The 23,939-nt window shown below is 43.0% G+C and overlaps 1 protein-coding gene across 9 annotated transcripts in view; it reads left to right on the top strand.

The window, feature by feature from the left end:
• The window catches only part of SH2D4A (SH2 domain containing 4A), a 64,516-nt gene that overhangs the window by 3,413 nt on the left and 37,164 nt on the right, over positions 1 to 23,939 (top strand). For 4 of the 9 annotated variants that reach the window (XM_039235617.1, XM_039235616.1, XM_039235618.1 and 1 more), the window contains 4 exons: positions 330 to 541; positions 2,167 to 2,550; positions 14,063 to 14,222; positions 15,606 to 15,777. In XM_039235617.1, the coding sequence (XP_039091548.1) occupies positions 2,370 to 2,550; positions 14,063 to 14,222; positions 15,606 to 15,777 (513 nt within the window). In that variant the 5' untranslated portion in view covers positions 330 to 541; positions 2,167 to 2,369. The remainder of the gene's footprint in view (positions 1 to 329; positions 542 to 2,166; positions 2,551 to 14,062; positions 14,223 to 15,605; positions 15,778 to 23,939) is intronic. The other 5 variants (XM_039235615.1, XM_039235624.1, XM_039235620.1 and 2 more) reach the window with 2 other exon arrangements.

Here is a 23,939-nt window from a genome sequence, read left to right as displayed (position 1 = left end):
TAAGGTGGTTAAGGTAGTGTCTGGCATAGTGTGGGTAAGCTCTTATTATCAGGGGTACTCGGGGATGGGGAAAGAGGAACACTCTGAATTTGGCACTGTCAGGGTTTCGGTTTTTTGGCTTTACGCAGACCATCGCTGTTGCTAAGATTCACCCCATTCCAAATAGGAAACAGAACCAAAACGTCAGGCTTCACTGGGTTCTTCCTTTTCTACATGTTTTATTTCTGTGAAAGTCAGTCACTGGAGTCGTGGAATGTGCCAACATCAGGATATTACTGGAATATCAAGGAGTCATTCACTTTGATTTTTTTTTTACCACTTCATCTCAGAACACTGGAGTCAAGTGTGCTGGGGAACCAGATTCTTCCTGTGGTTCCTAGGAAGACAGAGCTCAGCCTCTGGCACCCTCTCTTTTAGTGTGGATTTAGCTGGTCCTGCCCCTCAAGAAGCTGTTAGGACCCAAAAGTCAGAAAAGCATCACAGGACATCAGTTCTGTGGCTGTTCTAGCCATTGAGGATCATCTCAAAGCCAAATACAAAGGTAGGAAGGGAGCCTGGGAGGGACATGACTGCCTGAGTTAGAGTCAAACATTGCTTTTAATTCTTTTCAAAAATTTTCTCTTAATATTGTGTTCCGTTTGAGTTCCAGTAGTTGAATGCTGCAGGAGGTTATAGGATGCATTTAGTGAGAATAGTTATAGCCTCAGTAAAGGTCCCTGCGGCACGATGAATAGGGAGTGAATTTAACTGTGTGCTGTATATGCAGACATTCTGGGGTACCCCAACTGTTGAGCACTCTTGTGTCAGAAGACTGGTATAAATGAAAGAGCAGCTTTGAGGAAAGAGGAAGATGAGGGGGAGCAGAAGGGGACTCCCAAGGAGCTTTACTGGCTATGTGAGTGACAAGATGAAGGAATTCGGTAAGAGGAGGCATGGTATGCGTAATGAGTAATAATGGTCTGAAGTTTAAGAGTGTTCGAACTTAGTCTGGAGAAACAAGGTATTTGAGGGGCATGGCTAGATGGTGAGATTATTGAGGCATTGTGAGCACCAAATTACTAGTCAACTTCTTAAACATAGGTGATCCTGAGAAGTCTCAGTAAGTAAGCTTTTTTGTGTATCCTATTCTATTGAAGAAAATGTCATAAAAACATCATCTGAGGTGCCTGGTTGTTTCAGTCTGTAGAGCGTGCCACTCACTCTTCATCTCAGGGTCATGAGTTCGAGCCCCACGTTGGGTGTGGAGCTACTTAAAATGAAAAAAAAAATCACCCAAATAGAAATGTGTAAATTGGATAAAACCTCAGTGGAATTGCCCCCCTTCCCCAATACAACCACTGCAAAACCACTTGTGAGTATGCCAGTCCCTGGCTTCTTGTTAAAGGAGCCCTCTAATAAAGTCTTTTGTAAAGCAGGGATCCTTTGTAAGGAACCCAGTTACGTCTTTATTCTCCCAGATTTTCCTGGTCTATAAATTTAAATTTTATTAAATTAGATGTGTGGAACAGGTACACCTAAAGCCTGGTGACCTTCCAGAATATACATAAATGTTTTCTCCTGTACATACAGTGTTTTTTATGGTTCCAGTAGGTTGTCTGGAAATCGCCTTGTCCTTTGAAATGAAAGTACATAATTTTGTTTATTTAGTGCTACTTTTAAGGGGAAATGGGAAAACTCATCATGGTCTATTCTTTTTCCTTCCTTGAGCATGGCCCTGTTTTGGTTTGGTTTGGGGTGGGTAATTCTGTGAAATCTCAAAAACAGTGTTTTCTTTTGAAATAAGTTGTTTGGAGAGAACCTTTTAATTTCTTCCTGTGCCTTTTTTTCTTTTATTCTTTACTCAGCCATACAGTTGGTGGTTAGGCTCTGAGGTAATAATATGTTTGCTTAGTTGGGAGAAGGCCAAATCTCTGTTAATTTTTTTGTTTCCCTGAGATTGACCTGTAAAAAGTTAAGGTTTATTTTGTTTTTTTTGATAAAGTATCTTTGGAAATTACAGGATAAAGGTTACACAAACTCTTAACAACGTGTGCCTCAGCTTTTCTTTTCCTTTCACCTGAAATGAAAGGCGATACTGTATTTCCTCCAAGCTTAATTCATAAGCCTGCCCCGGCCTGGTGTCTACAATTTTAATACTGCCTGCTTTTTGCTTGTTGCTCTTTGCAGGTTCACGAACAGAATTTTGGACAGAATATTTGGTGCCAGAAACCAAGAACCGGTCTGCTGAATTATTGTCCCCGTCGTTAGGATTGCTGTGAGTCTCTCAGGAGGTCTGTGGGTTCGCCCAGGTGCCAGCCCAGGGGAGGCACACCTGGAAGCCATTTTCAAGAACTTTTGCCACAGGTGTAAAAGACTCCAGACCTGCAAAGATGCTGAAACAGATACTATCGGAGATGTACATAGATCCTGATCTGCTGGCAGAGCTCAGCGAAGAACAGAAACAGATCCTGTTCTTCAAGATGAGGGAGGAACAGATCCGCCGATGGAAAGAAAGAGAAGCAGCAATGGAAAAAAAGGAGTCCTTGCCAGTGAAATCCAGACCAAAGAAAGGTAAACTTAGCTATGTCTCTTCCGTGAATGTGTTAGTATAGTGACTCTCGGCTTGTTTTAACATTTCACACTAGTTAGAAGGAAGCCAGGTGCAAGTTCCAATTTGGTAGATAGACCCTAATTGTTATTGAAAATGTTATGGAGATAGTAGACTTTATCAATCCGAAGTGTATACTTAACATGCATATACCCACATATGCACAGCAATTACCATGAACTTGTGTAGCTATAAGCAGATCTCTTATTTGAAACCAGTCTGACCTTAAGCTGAAGGAGAAAGTCACCTGTGCAGTTTGGTTTGGGAGTATTAAGGAAGACTTCTCTCCCACTTAGTCACTAGTGCCTAAGATTCTACTACCAACATAGAGTCATAGTATCAGCAATTTTATAGCAATTACATTTATATTTCTTAGACTAAAAGATTTTTCTCTGAGTTATCTTTAAAAAACAAAATGTAAATACTGCTGTAGGAAAAAAGTTATACTACACATTTTTAAAAGTAATCTCTATGCCCAACATGGGGCTCAAACTCATGACCCTGACATCAAGAGTCACAGGCTCTACCAACTGAGCCAATCAGCCACCCCCATACTGCATATTTTTTAATGAGAGTTAATTTTTCAGATGTACTTCTTCCTGATGCAAGGAGTCCCTGGTAGCTTGAGACAGCCTTTTGAGACCACAGGGCAAGAATTTTTTCCATCTCAAGACGTAAAGCACATATACACACAGACCTAGGAAAGCACACACTAACCACCTCTATTCTTCCTCCTCCCCTGACACAAATTCTGTCATGGATGAATACCTAAGCTGTTTTAAAAACATCAAGGTCATTCACAGAGGCATTCAAGACCAATTTCTCCTCATTTTTCATTAAGCCGGGAAAAATAAAATTTGATAAATTTTCAGAGTTTCAAAGATTGTGAAAATGAATCTCACTTGCATGCTGGTATATGCAGACTCAAAAAGAAAGTTTACTGACCTTACCTTACACTGCCTTTAATGAAAACTTTTCCAATTAAGCCTTTATTTCCTAAAAAAAATTTAATGTTTATTTGTTTTTTTGAGAGAGAGAGAGAAAACATGAGTGGGGGAGGGGCAAAGAGTGACAGAGACATAATCTGAAGCAGGCTCCTGGCTCTGAGCTGTCAGCACAGGGCCTGACACGGGGCTGGAACTCAGGGACCACAAGATCGTGACCTAAGCCAAAGTCAGACACTTAACCAACTGAGCCAACCAGGTGCCTCCCAATTAAGCCTTTCTACTAATATGAAAATAAATGAGTGTCTTATTTATTATTGTTGTTATCAGTAACAGCTGTTTATTGAATACCTGTTTTGTCAGACACTATGCAAAGCACTTTTACGTGCATTATGTCTCATTTTCACTAAACTTTTGCAAAGTTAATATTAATTGTCTGTTTTATGGGTGGAGAAACTTAGAATCAGAGAGGTTAAGTAATGTATGCAAAGTCACACCACCACTGGGCTCCCAGATTCATTAGATTTCACAGTGCTCTATACTACGCAAAACAGAGTTTTTCCTTCAGTAAGTAACATGTCCTAATTGAAACATGACTCTCTGGTCTATCTTACCTGGCTTTTACATCTCTCTGCATTCTTTAGCCAGATATCAAAGATAGCTGGACCCCTTTGGGCACCATGTACGCTATGAACATAGCCTGTTGCTGTGGTGGGTGACTTTGGGACTAGTGAGTTCTTGCCCCTCATGTCAGTGGCTCGGACTCTTTGTAAAACGTTGGGCCTCTCATGTTTGCTGAAATAGTCTCCTTGTGACGACCTAAGACAATAATTTCAGTTTCTTTGCTTGAATTCTTCTTTTGCAGAGTTTGAATCTACCTCTTAGACAATTTGTATTATTTTTTAAATGGTCATTTAAAAAGTACATTAATATACACAGTGAATGTTCTATCAGTATTTATGTCAAAGTTTATTACTTCCTTAAGTTTAACACATGGAAAAACATATTTTGCACTAAGTTAGTTTTCTTTTCTAACTGCAGAAGAAGAAAAGTTTTCCTGACTTCAGCCTAAACGACGGCACTTCTCTGTCTTTCATCTAGTTCTGTCTTTGAAGATACAGCCACAGACAGTACAAAGCAGTGTGGTGGCAGGTGCTCTGCTGGCCCACTAAGCCCCTGGCCATTGTTTGCTGAGACCTTACCATGCACTTCGACTCCTATCAGCCTGTGCTCCTGGCCTCCCCGGTCCTGCCCCCACACAGTTTGTACCGCATTGACTTTTGTGCCGTTTTTCCTTAGCAGTGCTTAGCCTGGCTGCAGCTTTGGAAAGCGGTCCTTTCGTCGGCTCTTTAAATATGTCTTATGCCCCTCCACCCCCTCATTTCTTTGCACCATTATAGCTCATCACTTGACAGCTCTTTTGCTGTCATCTGGCCATTATTTTCTCTATACAGTCCACTGTGATGATTTTTCAGGAGCACCACTAAAAGTTTGCATATTGTGTATACCAGGAACCTTTTAGAAGTCTTATGGCTTGGGGCACCTGCGTGGCTCAGTTGGTTAAGCTTCCAGCTCTTGGTTTCCCCTCAGGTCATGATCTCTTGGTTTCGTGGGTTCGAGTCCTGCTCTGTCAGGGCAGAGCCTGCTTGGGATTCTCTCTCTCTTCCCCCCTCTCTCTGTTCCTCCCCACTCACACTGTCTCTCTCTCAAAATACATAAACTTAAAAAAAAAAGAAAGAAATTTTATGGCTAATGTAGATAGGGCTGAAAAACAATTAGAAATATGGATTTAACTTAGTAGTAGATTGGAAAATCATTCATTATACATTGACATGATAATATCTTGGATGATATGGGTAAAATAACATACATTAAGATTAATTTCATCTGTTTCTTTTTTTTTTTTTATGTCTTTATTTTATTTTGAGAGACAGACAGAGAGTGAGTGGGGTAGGGGCAGAGAGAGAGAGACGGAATCTGAAGCAGGCTCCAGGCTCTGAGCTGTCAGCACAGAGCCCGACACGGGGCTCAAACCCACAGACTGTGAGATCATGACCTGAGCCGAAGTCAGACACCCAACTGACTGAGCCACCCAGGTGCCCCTCATCTGTTTCTTTTGATCTCGTAGTGGGGCTACTAGTAAATGTATGATTACAGATGTAGCTCACACTTGGACAGCGCTGCCCTAGACCATAAAGGTGGCACCACTGAGCTAAGCTGATAGAATATCAGGCCCTGAGCTCAGTACTTCAATATAGTATCTCATTAAATGATCACAGCCAAGCCTGAAGCTGAATTACTGTTCACATTTTATAGGTGAGGAAAGTGAGACCAGGGCATTAACTAGCTTGCCCAGGGCAACAGCTAGTAAGTGATAGACCTGGGCTAGACCTGAGTCTGACTCTCCCAAAGTGGGTGCTCTTTACAGATATGCCACATGCCGAGCTTACCTGGAACTTAAGAACTTACTTTTGTCAGGGGCACCTGGGTGGCTTAGTCAGTTAAGCATCCGACTTTAGGTCATGATCTCACAGTTCGTGGGTTCAAGCCCCGCGTCGGGCTCTGTGCTGACTGCTAGCTCAGAGCCTGGAGCCTGTTTCAGTCTGTGACTCCCTCTCTCTCTGACCCTCCCCTGCTCACGCTCTCTCTCTCTCTCTCTCTCTCTCTCCTAGAAATAACAACAACAACAACAAAAAAGAACTTACTTTTGTCAAAAAGAAGCCTAAACAGTAGTCTGGGATCTGGTTGCTATGTGTGGTGCAGGATGGGCTATGTATGCCCTTGAAATGGCCGTGGATTCATGAGACTTTATTTGCAGCATTCTCATTGCTACCAGGGGACAAGTTCCCTCATGCAAAGGCTTCCCTTTTCCATGAATGACCATAAACCACTGGTTTGTGCCACCTTCAGGGGCACTTCCTCCCCTTCCCATTCGGTGACCTCCACTGATGGATTCAGTTCTGATCTCAGTTGATTACCTCAGCCTGACCTGACTCTTGAGTTGCTGCTCTGAGTCTCTCCCGTTATGTCTTGGGTCTCTTGCCTTCTCCACATGGTCTCTTTCTTGTCTCTGCCTGACCCCTGAATATCTGTACTCCCCCAGGGTGCCTCACTCTGTACTGGTGGTTTGTAACCTTGAGGTGGGGTTGGGAGGATCACAGACTCCTTTGAAAATTTAGTGAGAGCTTGGACCAGGAGGACCAGGAAAATGTGTACAGACAGCCTTTTGTGTATGGTTTCACAGTACTCACTGACTCCCTAAATCTCACTCATAGACTCAGGGTTCACAGATCCTAGGTTAAGGTCTCTGTATCATCTCCCTGGGGCACCACCTCTACCCTTCAGGGTTAAACATGACCTATATGCCAGGGACACTCAGACTCATACTGCCAAGCCTGGCCACTCACCTGCTTCGGCATCAGTCCCCATTCCCTAATGAGTGTTCCCACTAGGAAGACCCCAAGCCCTGAAAGCCTGATGCAAAACCAAGCACATCAGTATCACCCCCAATCCTCCTCACCACCCCCAGGCCTGACCCTGCCTCTCATTCTCTGTTATAATCAGTGGCACCACCACTAGGGAAAGTCCTGGTCACTAAAGCCAGAAACCTGAGAGCCACCGCAGTTACTCCCAGACCTCACTACACAGCTAGTCACTGAACACTATAGATTTCATCTTTCCATTCCCTAGGGCTTTTTCCCTACCAAGGTGCTACTCTGTTAGGATGTGCCAGACATAAGCATTATATTTATGCCATTTCAACTTCACAAGAATCTGGTGAGGTAAACGTTGTCACATTTGTTCTTACAAATAAGGAAACAAACAGAGAAAGTAATCTGTGTGGGTCACTGGGGAGAGTCAGCGTTTGACCTCAGCTCCAGACCTTCTCCAGGTCTGATCTGGACCACTGGTTCTGGCCCTGTCTCCTGTCTGCCTAGCTCTGAGCTTGATAGTTTAACTGGGCTTATCGTCTGCTCTGGTGAGTACCTTATGTGGATAATAACTGATCTCCTCTTCCCTTTCACCTTCCTGAGCCCCTGGATTGAGCTGGTCTCTCCTGACTCAAATTCTCACTAACCTGTTTTGCCACCTACTTTCCTGAGCATAGTTCAAGTACCATGTAGATTCTCCGGCTTCCTTTCTTGTCCTTTTGTCTCTAAAATAAGCATACAAATTTATTAAAAATTTAAAGATGGACGTTAGTGTTAGTAACTATAGGATTATACCCAGTTTAGCAAATCTAGTAAACAATGGGGAAAGCAATGGTCTTGAGTGATTTCAGGAAGTCCCTATAGGACTGTGCGTGCACATGGGGCTAGATCTTGCTTTCTCCTGCCCTGTCCTGCTCTTCAGGGCCCGGATGGAACATGATGGTGACCCCTCACCCCAGCCTGCCCATCAGAGCCCTGTCTACTACATGTCATTGTCCTAGCATCCTTTTTGGTGGTTTTCTCTTTGACTCTTTGAAGTGTTTCAGTTTGGGGGCACCTGGGTGGCTCAGTCGGTTGAGTGTCTGACTCTTGATTTTGGCTCAGGTCATGGTCCCAGGGTCATGGGATCGAGCCCCACATCGAGCCCCATGTTGGGATCCATGCTGAACATCATGGAACCTGCTCAAGATTCTCTGTATCTCTCTTTCTGCCCCATCTCCTTCTCCCTCTCCCTCCCCACCTCGTTCCCCATCCCTCTCCCCACTCATGTGTTCTCTTTCTTTCTCCCTCTCTCTCTCTACAAAATAAAGAAGAAAGAAAAAGAAATATTTCAGTTTAGACGGTGCATTATGAGGCTGTCCTAAATGCGGGTTTTGCAACTTCACAGACTGGTTTTGAATTCTGGCTCCAATTTTACTAGATCTGGGACCTTGGGCAAGTTAAATACCCTCCCTGACTCTTAATTTCCTCATTGTAAAATGGGGTCATTAATAGCCTTGGGTGATACACTAAATATTTAATGGCAGACATGGCATGGGCATCAATTAGAAGGGACATAGCTATAGTACTCGAGTGCCCATCGGCCTGGCACTAGTCTTTTGGTTTCTGGATGTGGGGGAGGGCTGTCCGGAAGGAGAGGCCAGAGCAGAGGGAGATACTCGAGAGGTTGGGAGTTTATGGAAGTATATCAGTATTTTAATAACCTGGGTACCGGTAGGTGCTGCTGTCAGCCCTGATGGTACTCCCATTGTGTTTAAGACATAAATTTGTTAGGAGGCCCCTGGTGTTGACGCTCTGGCTTCTGTTCACTCAGTTTTTGGTCTTTTTATAGGGACAGGATATATAATAATTCTCTCTCCATCTCTCATTCTCTCCTGTTACTATGGTGGACCTTCAGAGTTGGATCTAGTTGGAGTAGAGACCAGCTGCTGACCCTCTGAAGCATAGTCTTAGTTCAGGGAGAGCCCTGAGAGTTGTATTGACCTGCACCTGAGATGATCCACACTGACACCTCCAATCTCTCCTCCTTCACCCCTGCTGGGCTTGCCACATAGGGAGAAGTCAGTCATGCACTAACGTAAGACTGGAATAAGCCTGGCCATTTCCTTGCCAAGGGCACGTGTCACTCCATTTTTATGTGATATTTTACAACCTTGCCTAGTTAGAGACTTTATGCAGTGAATGAGGTGTAGATGAGAGTCTCTGCACAACAGTTCTTTGTGGTACGGTCCTAAGCAGGACTGATCCACTGTTCTAGAAAAGTTGGTTTTAGAAATTCTCGAGAACCCTAAGATAGCAGGCATAAAGAGCACTTCAGGGTACAAACATGATTCAAGGACCAGGAATAAACCTTATAATTAAATGGAAGTACTATGAAAAGGTCCCTCTCTCACTGTCCTCTGACAAAAGAGTACATATAATTTCAAGGTGAAATAGACAGAAAATCCAGAATGCATGGGTAGCATTAAATTATAAGATGCACTGCCTGCCCCATTGGGATCTCTTAAGTTTATACCTCTATCTTAAGGAAGTCCACTGGGGACAGAAATGCATGTCTGTGTGGATCAGTTTCCAGCTCTGAGCAGACAGGTGCTTTTCTCTTCTTGTCAACATTTTTTCTTCTTTACCTGTGCTCTGCATGCTCTTCTAGCCTTCCTTCCCCTGGCCTGCCCCCTGGCATCCTACTTTCTCCATTCCCCAAACCCCATTTCTTCTATTGAAAGTAATCTTTCCACCATCCATGCTCCTAAGCTGCCCTTTCTGTCACAGTGCCTGGAACATAGCAGATGCTCAGGAAGTATTTGTTGAATGAATAACTGAATCCTCAGAGCACGTACTTACTGCCAGCCTCCACCTCTTATCATCCTTTCTGTCCTGTTTTTTTGTAGCCTGTCCCCAGCCTGTCTCCCTAAAAATACCCTCTGAGGTCAGGCACTGCTTAAGACCACACCCCAAGGGTCTCCATCCCCTTTCTGTGTCTCCACAGCACAGAGCACTGGCTCCCTTTTCCTCCCTTGGCTGCTTGGCTGTGCATTTCTCCCTAGGCTCCTTCTATATTATGTCATTATTTAGGAATCAGAAATCCTTTTTTTTCTGTTTTAATCAGAATATTCTTTTTCTTCCCTTTTGCCTCCCAAATGGAGCACATGCTTTTCCAAGGTTCTCATTAGGCTTCATGCCTTTTGCAAATTCTACTATGCCAGTAGCTTCAATGGTTTCAGCTATAAAGTAATTCTCAAATTCACACTGTCAGCCTTGACAGCATTTCTGAACCCCAGGGCCATGGTTCAGGTATCTACTGACAGTCTCCGTGTAGATTGTTAGTAAAGATAAAAATAATTTATTCTACATTTCCAAAACAACCCATTACCTGACTCCTCAAATAAATTTATTTTTAAACAAATTTATTTTCTTGCTGTCACTGTTTCCTCTTATTACCCCTCTATCCTTCCAGATAGTAAGTCTCAAAATGTTGGCATCATCTTTGAGTCCTTCCTTTTCAGCCACCTGTACCTTACAGACCTTTCCCTCCTTCAGGTTCCGAGTACCTGCCTCCTGGTCTTTCACTTCATCGCTCCCCCATTCTGTCCCCACTCACCCACTGAACCACCCACCTCCTACTACCCTGACCCACCCTATGTGCTGATGTGGCATTGCACTTCCTAACTCATTTCTCTGACCCTAGCACCACCTGCACAGAGACAGTGATGGACTCTTCATTGGTCACTTAATCAAGAACATGGAGCTAATATTTTTGAGCCTTTATCACGTGACAGGCCTGTGAGGTCTGACTTACTACCTCTGTTTTATCCGGAGGGAACTCGGGTTCAGAGACGTGGAATAACATACACATGGTCACATAAAGAGCTGGTAGAAGCACTGGGACTTTTCTTTCTGGCAAAGTCTACCACTTTCTGGCTTTATGCATTACAGGGCCTGCCTAAGTTTAACTCATTTTGCCAGGTGTCTGGGAGTCGTGCCATGTGGCCCTCTGGCCGCCTGAATGATCTGCAGCCCATGGCCAGGTGACACCTAAAGCTCTTTTGAGCTCTTCCTGAGACCCTGATTCCTGACAGCTCTTCACTGACATCCTTCTCTGATCCTCCATCAAACTATCTTTTTTCAGGTCACCAAATGTACACCCTACTCTCTGTCTAAATTCCATGTGCATCCACCAAACTCAATACAAAGAACTTTTTTTTTCTTCTGTGTGCTTCCAAAGCAATTTCTCCATCCTGTGAATCCTCACTGGACTTAAAATCTCATGTGATTATAATGTATGTTCCCCTTGTCCTTCAAACAGATCTGTTCCTCTTCAGAAGCATTTCCATAGCATCCTTTCACAACCCCTTCCCCAGTTTGTATTAGTTTTATAATTAAATGTTCAATTTCTGTCTCCAACTAGAATATAAGTTCCCTGAGGGCAGGAGTTGGCCTGTCTTGTTCTAAGAGTTTATACACATTTACCTAAGTGCCTGGCACATAGATATGCAATAAAATGCATTCAGTGGATAACCTAATGCCTTGCTGTTTCTCTCACAGACTTTAGGTGACTCGTAGGACAAATGGCCACATGTGTGTTTTCCCTGTGTCCCCTGTAGCATTTAGCTCATCTGCATTGTGCTCAGACTTAGAAACTCAATAAGTTTTTGTAGAATACACTACACAGAAGCCTTAATAATCTTCCCCCATCTTGGTATAAGACCGAGGGTATCAGGGGTGCCTGGGTGGCTTAGTCGGTTGAGTGTCCAACTTCAGCTCAGGTCATGATCTCACGTTTGTGAGTTCTCACAGTTCTGAAGTTTGAGCCCTGCACTGGGCTCCCTGCTGTCATCACAGAGACCACTTAGGATCCTCTGTCCCCTCTCTCTCTGCCCCTCTCCCGCTCACACACATACACACACACTCTCTCTGTGTCTCTCTCAAAAATGAATAAACATTTATTTAAAGAAACAACAACTGAGGGTATCAGAGCTAACATTGGTTTTACTAGAATCTCTTCCACTCTCCCCTAAAGTTTTAGGGAATTGTGGGGAAGCCTTTGAAGCCCCTCCAGTCTCTGCTCGCAGGCAACATTTAAGAGCTCCTGAAAGTGAGGAGGACTCAGAACAGAGATTGTTGTCAGTGCCATTCTGTCAAGAGCCCTTTTTTTTTTTTTTTTTTTTTTTGTGGCATCTGACCAAATCTGACAGTTCTTTTTCCTTGCCTCCATGCCAAAATCTCTTTACCTTCACCACGCTCTCGCCACTCCCCTGCTTCTAAAATTTCAAGGCTCTCGCCCTCTCCTCTGGCCGTCTTCTCTGCTTTTAGTTCTAAGCATCTTCCTGTGCTCACAGGCAGTTCTGGGGTCTCTTACCCACCAGCCCTGAAGGGCAACACCTTCTTCCCCTAAGAGATCCGCCTACAGCCCGTGGTGCTCTCCAGGAATGTGTCCTGCCGTCCTGAGCAGAGCTGCTGGAATTTCTGGGTCCTTCCTCTCTGCCTCCCCTGGCCCGCTGCCACTTCTTCTCAGGGCATCTGTCTCCTGCTGTCAAAAATATTGGTAGTTACTTAGGTGAAGGTTGAGAGATGGACATAGTAAAAAATGTTATTAGTTGCCCTGAGAGAGTGTAATAAAGTGAATTTCATGAGGTATGACAGCTTTCTAAAGTTAATGAACCATTCGGCATTTCCTCACACAGAGCCAGAGCTGGCCAGGGCCTATCCCCACGAGGGTCCACTTGGGATTGATCTACTTTCAGACCTGCTGCCACTTTCGCTGTTTCTCCACTTGTGAAAACAGTGCAAAGTCAGCTTCCTTCTGAATGATACATTTGACTCCTTTTATAATGAAGATGCTGTCTCCCCTCCCCCACCTCACCCCAGTATCCTATTTAGAATGTTATTGTACTATAGGATGTCTCCATTGCACCGAGAAGGGTAGCAAGTGCCAAAATAAAAACACATCTCTGTTTGAGCAGCCTGCTTTTTCTATGTATCCCGAGGCAACAGTAGGAAGTAGGTCAACAATTCATTGGACAGCAGATGCTCTAGCTGGAAACCTTCACTTAATGTACAAAGACGAGACACAATCCCAGTGTGGATTTCTAACCTCTAAGTATGGCCTGGCCTGTATTCCATCAGGTGCCGTATCACCCATGCTCAACACCACTGGCCAGCTTGGGGTCCTTGGGGCCCAGGGACCTTGACCTCATATGGACCATGACCCATAATGGCCCTGGGTGGTATGCCCTGGAGCTTTTAGACTTAGGGACTGCACCTCTTGGCCCCCCTGGGTGTGCTTCACCTTCCCCAGGTTTCAGGGAGCATGACCTGTGTGGCTGCATCTCAGGAGTACGGGAACCAGAATGTAATACAACTCCTGGGACCCATTGTAAACAAGAGTTATTTAAGTAGCTTCACCAAGTATCACACTACCAGTAGCGTTATCTTCTCACAAGCTGGTGTGAATCTCTGAGCAGCCGTAAGTAAACAAAGGGAGGGCGACCAGAGCACTTGACCTCTCGTGAACTCCTGCTACATGGTAGGCACTAGGGGGAATATGTGGCATATCTAGCCTGCCCTGTTCCCCATAGCAATCCCGTGTCCTAGATGCTCATACCCCCATTTTGCAGAGGAGGAAATTGAGGCTAAGAGAGACTAAATAATTTGTCCAAGGCACACAGCTAGGAAGTAGCAGGGCTAGGAGTTAAACTAAAGCCAGACTGATTCTAAAATGGAAATACCAAACCCTGGAGCAGCTGTGTAATTCTGGGGTTCCAGGAGACTCTCAGACTTGAGAGGTTCTGATATCTGATCTTAGCCCTGTTCCCCTGAGGTAATGTAAATAATGCATGCTTTCTTCCCATCTTGCCTTCTTCACTTATTAAATGGGCACATTCAAACACCGTATTTGTGTTTTAAAACAAACACTGTTGCAGCCGCCGCCCACTGCTACCACCTCCATTGCTCCCCAGGAATGCTGCTGGTTCCTGAACAGATTGGAAGCACTTTGTCTCATCTAATATCTTTTTCCTGAAGACTCAATACTTTAATGATGGCAAACATAATAACCCATGACTAAAGATATTTGTCCAATCTAAATTTTGTTTTGCTTGCAGAGAACGGCAAATCTGTTCATTGGAAACTGGGAGCCGATAAGGAAGTCTGGGTCTGGGTGATGGGCGAACACCATCTAGATAAACCCTACGATGTTCTCTGTAATGAAATTATTGCTGAGAGGGCCCAGCTGAAAGCAGAGCAGGAAGCAGAAGAGCTCAGGTAGGAGATCTACAAACCAGTGAGGGGCTGGCCAGACTCTAAGTCATGCAAAGATGGCTCTTCTTCACAGTATCTGGAGGGAGAGTGTGGTGGGATCAGAGTCACAAGAGTAACTTTAGATCTGTCTGGCAAGTTTCTTTAGACTGTTGGTGGTTCCCTTCATTCCCACAATGCTATCAAGTCAGCTGCTTCATTTCCTTACTTGTCACCCCAGTTTTGGTCTGGATGTGGGTTCCCCAGTGGTCACTGGCTTCACCAGAACTGTGCTAGAGCACCACAGGCTGACAGAGCTGAGCATCAGGAATAGAAGAAATGCAGCGACTGTCCAAGCTTCAGGCCCTCAGACAAGATTGCTTAGTCTAGGCAGCTGAGTAAGCAGCCCTTCAGGTGCTGATACTGTGCCAGGTGGTGGGGATTCAAAGATGAACAAGGAACTTCCAGTCTAGGAAGAGAAACAGGCAGGTGCACCACTCACTTCAGCTGATACAGGCTGTGGTATGTGCTATAACTAAGTTACAAAGAAAGCATTAACTGGACCTATCACTCCTATCCTCAAAAGAGGTGAAATCTGAATTGAACCTTGAAAGATAAGTAGAGTTTTTCAGTGCAGAATATCAGGAAGGAGACTACAGGCAGAGGGCATTGTTAAGACCCCTGCTCTTGAATACATAAGGTTCTTTGGGTGACAGTGAGTTCTTCTGAGTGTTTGCAGTATATGTGGGCAAATAGCAGGAGACAGGGGGCCATGGGCTATAAAGTGCCTTGAAAGCCAGATTTAGGACTTTGGACCTTATTCTGTGGATGGTGGCAGTTTTTGAATCAGGAAGAGACGTGATCAGCTGGAGTTCTAGGAAGGTAACTTGAGTGGTAGCAGTGAGGCAGATGATGGATCCCCTCTTCTGGGTGCCCAGGGTGACTTCTATGGAGCCTGTTATCCTTTGGTGAGGTAGAAGCAGACATATGGGCCTCACTTCAGTCCCTAAGGGCTGGTGATGCTACCCACAGCTCCTATAACTAACATTGGAAATGAACATACAGAGATAAAGTAATTATTCACTGCTCATCAGAGGACTGCAGTTTGCTCTAGTAGTTTAGCTTCTCAACAGGAATTGGGCAGACCTGGGTTCAAATCCTGCCTGTGCCACTATGTAGTCTTGGATAAATAATATAATTATTTTGAGCCTCTTGCAATTAAGCAAGGATAACAACCCATTTCTTGAGGATTGTTATGAGGATTAAGTTAATGTTTTTAAAATACTAGCAAAGGGCTTGGTAAATGGTGTCTATTACTGTTTTTCACATAATTTGAATGTAGGCGTCTGCTTTGGAAAAGCTATCCATGTTAGAGAATGTTTTGATAATTCCACATTTGTTTCTCTTCAGAAAAACTGAGCCCAAAGAATTTGCCAATAACTTGAAAACAAAATCACAGTACTATGATCTGCAAGCACCAGATACCCGGGAGACTCAGAATGTCTCTAAGAAAGCAGCGGAAGAGGAGGATCTGGGGAAAGGCTCTAGACTGGTACCACCCCTTGAAGAAGAGAAAATTCCAGTGAGTCTTTCATATCTGTAAACATGCAGAATTTCATAACCAGGGGAGTGAAAGATATTGGAACCACTGAGATGAATGTAGTTGAACATCAGGATCTCAGACGTTTCTGGGAAAAATCCCTCCCAAGTGGAAGGCCCTGATGTTCATTTCATTTTGGGGAATTTGGCTCACCAGCTACTTCACAAAAAAGGTAAGGCATCCCTTTTTCATGGGACTGAAGGTGTGAAGAAGGAACTCTGGGAATAAAATTTTCATTTTAAGGTATTTTCATGGTTTATTTTTCCCTGTTTACATGTCTTCTATAAGAGGGATTAGCAGTTTTTTTGTGTGAAGGCCCAGATGGTAAATACTTGAGGCTTGTAGACCATACGGTCTTTGTCACAACTGTACACAAACAAATAGGTATGGCTCTGTTCCAGTAAAACCTTCCTTAGCTAACAGGGTCAGGTCTGGCGCACAGGCTGTGGCTGACTGATCCCAGCCCTAGAACACTGGCACATTTGTGAGGTAGATTTTTCTCTACTGAGTCTTCCCCTTTGGGTTGAGGACTGCACTTCAGTGCCTCACTGGCCTCCTAGGTTCTGCCTATGACTGTGGGGACTGCTATTTCCTCAGTACAACAGGACTTTATAATCAGAATTGCTCTGAATTCTCTCATGTCTCTGTTCGTTTAAAAAGCTCAGACATCATTGGCTACTTAGATTATAGTTTGGAAGAACAATAAAACGATATTATAAAGTACCTTCCTTTGCCAGGAATTTAATTAAACTGAGAATTAACAAGGGATCTACAGTTGTTTGACTTCTGCTCAGGTCCCCAACTCTAGGACACTAGCTGTGTGTGCTCTTGACCTCTCTGAGCTGTCACTCATGACGGATCCCCTCTGCTGGGTGCCACACAGTGGTAAAGCACACCGCTGAGCATCTCATTTAATCCTCAAAATGACAGTATGACATAGAGACTGTTTCTGTATTTGTCCATTTTACAGGTGAGGAACCTGAGGTTAGATATGGCTATTCCATTTGCCCGAGGTCTCATAGTTGAGATATATATATAGATATATATAGATATTTTGACTCAAAAATAAATAAATAAATAAATAAAATAAAATATCTGCCCTCCCTTCAAAAAAAAATAGAAGTTAAAATAAATACCATGACTATTATTTTTTTACCAGGTCATTAATATTCTAGGGATTATATTTTATATACACATGTAATACACACACACACACACAAACACAGTGATAGGAGATCTCAAGATTGACTGATTTACTCATTCATTTAAAAAGTACCCATATGTGCTAGGTATTGAGATTACAATGTAGGAGTAAGAACAGAATCACTGCTGAACTTTAGAATGAAGTTGAATGAATGAACTGCTGAGTAAACTTTATAGTTGAGGAAGCATGTAACACATCATTTCATGTAACACATCATTTCATGTAACACATCATTTCAAAAGGTAATAAGTGATCATCCCAAGAAAAGGATATGTTTCTGTGCACCCCCATTATACTAGAACTTGAGCAATAGCAGGAAGTGCAGGGTGGCTTTGCAGAGGACATGGAGCTGGATGTGATCACTGAGGATGGCTGGGGCTGGCAGTTCCAGCAAAGGGACAGTATGAGGCTGCATAGCTGGGGGAACAGGGGGCTTTGGAGAAACCAAAGAAAGCTGTGCGTCTGGAGTGCAGAAGGGACACAGGGGAGCGTACAACTGAGCGACAGGGTGAGCAAGGCCAGGCGAGACAGAGTCTCTGGGACAACTTTGTGTTTTGACCCTTTTTTCAAGAACAATTGGATAGTTACATTTTGAAGGCTCATTCATGGATCACAGTACGTGGGAGACCAGCTTTCTGACACAACCCAGATCAGATGCCTGGGATAATGGGGGTGTTACAAGCATAAACATGAACATGTGGAGGAGAAGCTGGTTTTAATGGAGAAGAAGAGTCTAGTTTAGAGATATCAAGGATTTCACATCCCACTTGAGGCAGTAGCGGTGAATATAAGTTGATTTTATACATAATAAAAAAGTATATATAATTTGACTTGGAGCTTACATAGCTTTCTCTCATATAGTCTTTTCATTTCACAATACTCCTGTGAAGTAGACAATCCAAGTATTTCTTTGGTACAGATGAAAAGACTAATGCTCAGAGAGATTAAGTGGTTTGCCCCTAAATCACAGAAAGCCTTGTTTTTGTTTATCTACTTTAATCCTCATCACAACCTTGATGTATTTAAAACAGAATTCATCATCTTCCCCAGATCTGCTCCTTCAGACAAGAACTCTGGTGAGAAACCAAGGCGAGAGCTTTGGGAGTCATCCAACATGTTTCCAAAATGCAATTCAGGCTTGCACAGTAAAGATTTCCAAATTTCACCCATAATTTATTTTAACCCTAATATATAGAAAGATATTGTCATATTTGTAAACTTTCATCATCTACATACAGCCTAAAATTTATTATAAAAAGAAAAATTATCAAGCAATTTTTATTGAAGTTAGTGATCATGAAGCTTATGAATAACCATGGACAGGTTTAAAGAGCAATCAGTCTTTGGGGCGCCTGGGTGGCTTAGTTGGTTAAGCATCCGACTTTTGCTTAGGTCATGATCTCGCCGTTCGTGGGTTCGAGCCCCGCATCGGGCTCTGTGCTGACTGCCAGCTCAGAGCCTGGAGCCTATTTCGGAGTCTGTGTCTCCCTCTCTCTGACCCTCCGCTGCTCATGCTGTCTCTCTCTCTCTCCTAGAAATAAATAAAAATATTTAAAAAAAAAAAAAGAGCAATCAGTCTTCTAGAATTATAAACCATATTCAAGGAAAACAAACTATAGATTTAGTAAAGTAAAATGGCCTTGTTAGGTTTGTAATGCGTTTCCATGGGACAGATCATCATCTGTGAACTCCAGACCTAATCTGAAGCACCCCTTACTGGTCTTATTTAAACTCTCTGGAGGGCTATGGAGAATGGGAGAAAGTTAAATTCAACCTACATATTGATATGCATGGAGCACTGTAGAAGCTCTTGTATAGAGTCATATGGGAAGTAGTTCTTTTGGTTAATAGTGACCCCTTACATTTGTACTGAGGCATTATATTAGACTGTATTTCTGCATTTGTATAAGCCAAAGTTTTTCAACTCTGCTCTGATTATCTTATGAAAGAGTCAAGGCGAACATGTAGTCAGGGACCCAAGTCCTGTGTAGGACTTGGGGTAAATGCCACAGGTATTCCTTCATTATCCTCCCTGTTTAGCAGTAATATTTTGAATAAGATGAAATCAGCTTAAACAAATGCCACTGCCAGTTTCAATGGAAGAAAATATAACATCCTAACATCATAGCCAGGAGCCTAGGATATTCTTTAGCAAAACAGGCAGATTTGCCTTAGTAGTAGTAATTGGGGTGATAGTGGTTGAAGTGAGGAGTCTGACATTTAAAATGTGTATAGCCTTGTATAGCTGTCAAAAGACTTAGATTCACTGTTTCACTGTATTCTCACAATAAACATAAATGTGAAACACGTTCTCGTTCTTGGAGTGGGCAAACCGTGGGCAGTGGCCTCCCAAAGCATGATTAGAGATACAGCTGGGGCCATAAACCAGGTGCTGTAACTCAGAGCTAGAGCTCCAGCCATCCCATCCTGCCCCAGGGAAGGTATTCACATCTGTAGCATCGTAATGGTCATGCTGTTGGGATTAGAGTTTTTGGTGTTTTTCCCCTAAAGCAGGAATGCTTTAGAAGACCCACATGTTGTTAGCTTTAAAATTAAACAGAAAATCTTTTTCTATGAGAAAACATGGAGAAAGAGAAAGAGGAAGGACTGAAGAAGTAGTAGAGAAACAAACACGATTAAACCAAACTGCCCGGAAACCCTGCAATGGTCTAACTGATGACAGTGGTGTTTTCCAGAGCTCACAGCTCTGCCATGCTTGCTTCTCTCTCAGCTGTTTCTGAGATTTTCAATGTGGCGTCTCTACCCTACACTGTGACAGCATCAAGTCTGTGGGGCAGGGTTTATCACTAGGCAAATTTGCTGGCTAGGCAAATCTCCCAACCTTTTGGAGCCTCTGTTTTCTCAACTGCAAAAACTGGGGATTAAAAATAACCTGCCTTGTTTATCTCGTGTGTGTGTGTATGTGTGTGTGTATGTGTATGTGAAAATTATATGAAATAATTGGGAATTCTTGAAAAATTTCCAATCCCAGAACAAATCCAAGGGGTTGTTTGAACCAGAAATACTCTAAGCCCTGCCTCCGCAGTGCGAGTGTCCTATGTTCAAGCTGTGTGGGTGAAGACCTTGCATGGTTTGGCTAGATGGATTGAATCAGTGTTTCTCTTAGCAAATACTTACCAAGGGTCCAATACATGCAATGATGGACATTATGGAGACACAAAGGAGGCACAGGACAAGGTCTTCATCCTTCAGGAGTTGGAGGAAAGATTAAAAGCACCTAATACTGAATAAGGCACGACATAATCAAGTTCCAGCTGGGTGAGAGGCAAGGACTTGACTGGTTTGTAGAGAGCAGGGATAGGGGTAGGCCTGAGGTTGGGGGGAAATGCAGAATGTCTGTGGTGAGAAAATGGGAAGCATCATGTGCGGGGACACAGGGAGGAGGGCAGCCTGTGTGGGATAAAGTACTTGGCTGGGACTTGGAAGGTGCATTTGAGGTGCTGATAGTCCATATTATGGAAGAGGAATCAGGCTGGCCTTGTGTTCATTTTCTAATGCTGCCATAGTAAATTACTGTAAACCAAATGTCTTAAAGTAAGACCTGTTTGTTATATGACAGCTCTTTTAGTCAGAATTCTGACATGATTTGGTTAGGTTCTTTGTTGAGGGTCTCAAAAGGCAGAAATCAAGGTTTGCGCTGATGTGGGTTCTTCTCTGGAAGCTTTAGAAAGAACTCCTTTCATGCTTATTTAGACTGCTGGCCATAGGAGTTAGCTTGTGGAGATGGAATGTTTGGTGAGATGATTCCTCATAAGTTTTTCCACCTCTAAACATTCAGTATCCTAAACAACACCCATAAGCATGACCTGAAGTAGAATATTTTTTGTGCCACTATAGATTTAAGGAAGATTTCCATACAGTTTTAATGGATAAGCCTCACCATGGGGTCTTTACTTTTAGATTCAAACAGAATGTGAGATTCAAGTCCAGTAGTGCAAGGCTGAGGTTAATCCAGTCTCAATTCCAGAATTGAGGTACAAATTTTGTCTTTCTCAGTCAATTGGCAATCCTATTCTGAGCTTTTCTCCACAGCCCTCTACCTGACTCAAAATTCTATCTTTTGGCCCTGCTGGTAAATAGCTAATCTTCTCACAAATAAAGTATGTAGAGAATTGTACCCTTCCCTCCATGGGACCGGAACACTTAACAGCCCAATGTATAGGTTTGCTTTTGGATTGTTTTGTACCAATATAACAACAATTTACTTTATTTTAAAATTATTTTTTAAAATGTATTTTATTTTGTTGAGAGAGAGTGTGTGTGTGTGAGGGGCAGAGGGGGAGAGAGAGAGAGAGAGAGAGAATCTTAAACAGGCTTCACACTCAGTGCAAAGCCTAAAGTAGGGCATGATCCTATGACCCTGGGGTCATGACCTGAGCCAAAATTAAAAGTCAGATGCTCAACCAACTGAGCCACCCAGGTGCCCCAACAATGATTTCTTTTATATCTTCATTAGCAGTTGGAGTCATCCAAGAAGGTCTCTTGTAGAATAATGAAAGATCTGCCCCAATTCTAAGGGTGAAGAATTTGTTTCACCCTTAGAGTCATGAGAAGCAAGTTTGGGGGTTTTGAGAAGAGTTGTTTGACCCCCACTTAAGGGTTTAGAAAACTTGGAGTCCAGTCTCAGAGCAGTTTTCTACACACTCAAATAATCTTCATGAATTTTGTTTTAAAGAATATACTTAGGTTGATTTAAAATTTTCATTTTAACAAATGGCCAAAAGTAAGATTGCCCGAATCAGTACCAGGTACTGTGAAAACCGGACCGCTGGCGCAGGGAAAGCCCTCAAGTCTGGGAATGGAGGCTTCAGTCCTCAGAGGCAGCGCTGCGACTTGGGGCAGAATCCTGTAAGGAATCAAGTCCCGGTCTAAAGTAGGGGTTAAATTAGCAACACGGTTTCTTTACAAAGGAAGCTGAGAAAATTTATAAACATGAGGATGTTTGTCCAATATCATCTGATGGAAGGAGCAAGAATTGTCCCCTGAAGTCTTTCATTATAAGATGTTCTTGTTATCATAGGCCCAGCCTTGGTCCTTTTCATTTTTCAGATGAAGAGTTGGAGGCCACGGGAGCCTCAGAGGTTTGTGCATTTGGAAGAGGAGGCTGAAGTAATGTGTGGATTAGAGCTGAGTGTATGGTTCTTTTTCTGAAAAGCTATTGCCCTCTACAAAATACCTGCCCCATTCCTATTTTTGGCAGTGGCGATAGCGCTTGGGAAACTCAGAAATGATGTCCTGCTTTGTATTTAGTGACAGTGTTGTGGTTCTCAGTGGATCACAGCGAACACTTTGTGTTACTGGGTGCCTATCACTGAACTGGAGGTGATGATAAATATTAGGATTTAGCTGTCACCCAGCCAGGTTCTGAGACATGGAGGTTGGGAAGCAGATGCCATTCCCAGGCAAAGACAAGTCTGACTGGGAGTTAATATAAGCCAGAGAAAACGACAGATGATGCATAGTGTGAGGCCCCCTCTCCGTGGGTAGTTTGGGTGAGAACTGGAGTACTCCGCAGCTGAATGGAGATTCGTAGGGACCCTGGATGTGGACAGCCCTCTGGATGCAGTCAGTGTTTTCCCCACTCTTGTGCAAGAGAATTTGGGGGGCTACAGAACAGGTGTGAATGTGGTTGGGAGAATACCAGAGTATGCTAATTCAAAGACAAGCCCCTTTGTGTTTCTCTGTTTATATGTCATTTGTAGGGGCGGGGAACTCATTAATCTGTAGACTGACTGTCCTTGTCCCTAAGAGAGACCTTGAATAAAACTATATCTGCTCACTTGTAGATAAAATCTACAAGATTTTGTTCTAGAGAATCACTTATTATTTTTGTAGAAATGGCCTTCAGAGTAGACCACACTGTAAAACAAAAGATTAAAAAAATTAGAACACAAATATCTGGGATTCAAAGCATTCCAAAAAAAAAAAAAAAAAGGTCTTGCTTGAGCAAGATTTCTCCTCTTCATATCTTTGAAGAAACAGAGTTAGAGATGACACCTCTTGCCTCTCTACCTCTACTTTGCACACATGCACATGTGCATGCACACTGTTCCAAGGCTCTGATATTTGTTTTTATATCTGTCATTTTACTGTACCATCTGATAAAAACATGCTACTAATATGTACATTTTGATTGTAAACTTGACATTGAAACCATGGTGATTATATTTTTAAGTGTTATTCTAACTCAAAGCTTTGTGTTCCCATTAGCAGACAGCAGTGAAGGAACAACCTGTAAAACTATTTTCAGACATAATGAAAGCCTTCCACTGAGGTTCTCCTTCTTGCATACATCCCTTCCAATCCAAAGTTAAAGTTCTCTACTCAGAAACCAGCAGTTGTCTAAAGCTGGATTTTGGTTGTTTCCCTTTATAAAGGAGAGATTCAGAAGTAAGATACTAAGATCGAGACCACTTCTTTGAAAGAATAGAAAAGAATATGTTTTTTTGGACCTTATTCATCTCCAAGTCCTACTTCTAGAACAGCCAAAGTTTTGGTTATATGTGGCTTGTGCATTTTGTAAAAGGTGAACAGTAGTATTAGATCACAGTTCCTTATGTGATTTAATTGGGGAGTACGAAAGCTTGGTGAATAGGCAGGGTGGAGAGGTCTGCACCCCACCCCAGACTCAATGCCCTGTGCCTGGGCTTGGGAACCATTTTGGCATTGCCTTGCTCTTATATGCAGACAGACATTGCCAATCCCTAAATGGGAACTGGGTTCACACTTATAATAAGGAACCTCAATGTAAATAGAATGGGAAAAATGTATTCCTGAAATGCAAGCTAGAATTTTGAGTATTGAATTGGATGTGTTAAATTAAAAATTGAGCAAATTAAAAAATTTTTAATATTTATTTTTGCAAGAGAGAATGAGTGAATGAGCGGGATAGAGGCAGAGAGAAAGGGAGACACAGAAA

Source organism: Hyaena hyaena, unplaced genomic scaffold, assembly GCF_003009895.1.
Source record: "Hyaena hyaena isolate Hyena2069 unplaced genomic scaffold, ASM300989v1 scaffold_100, whole genome shotgun sequence".
In the NCBI taxonomy this organism is placed as follows: domain Eukaryota; kingdom Metazoa; phylum Chordata; class Mammalia; order Carnivora; family Hyaenidae; genus Hyaena; species Hyaena hyaena.
Note: the sequence above shows the minus strand (reverse complement) of the source record. Positions and strands in the feature narration are given on the sequence as shown.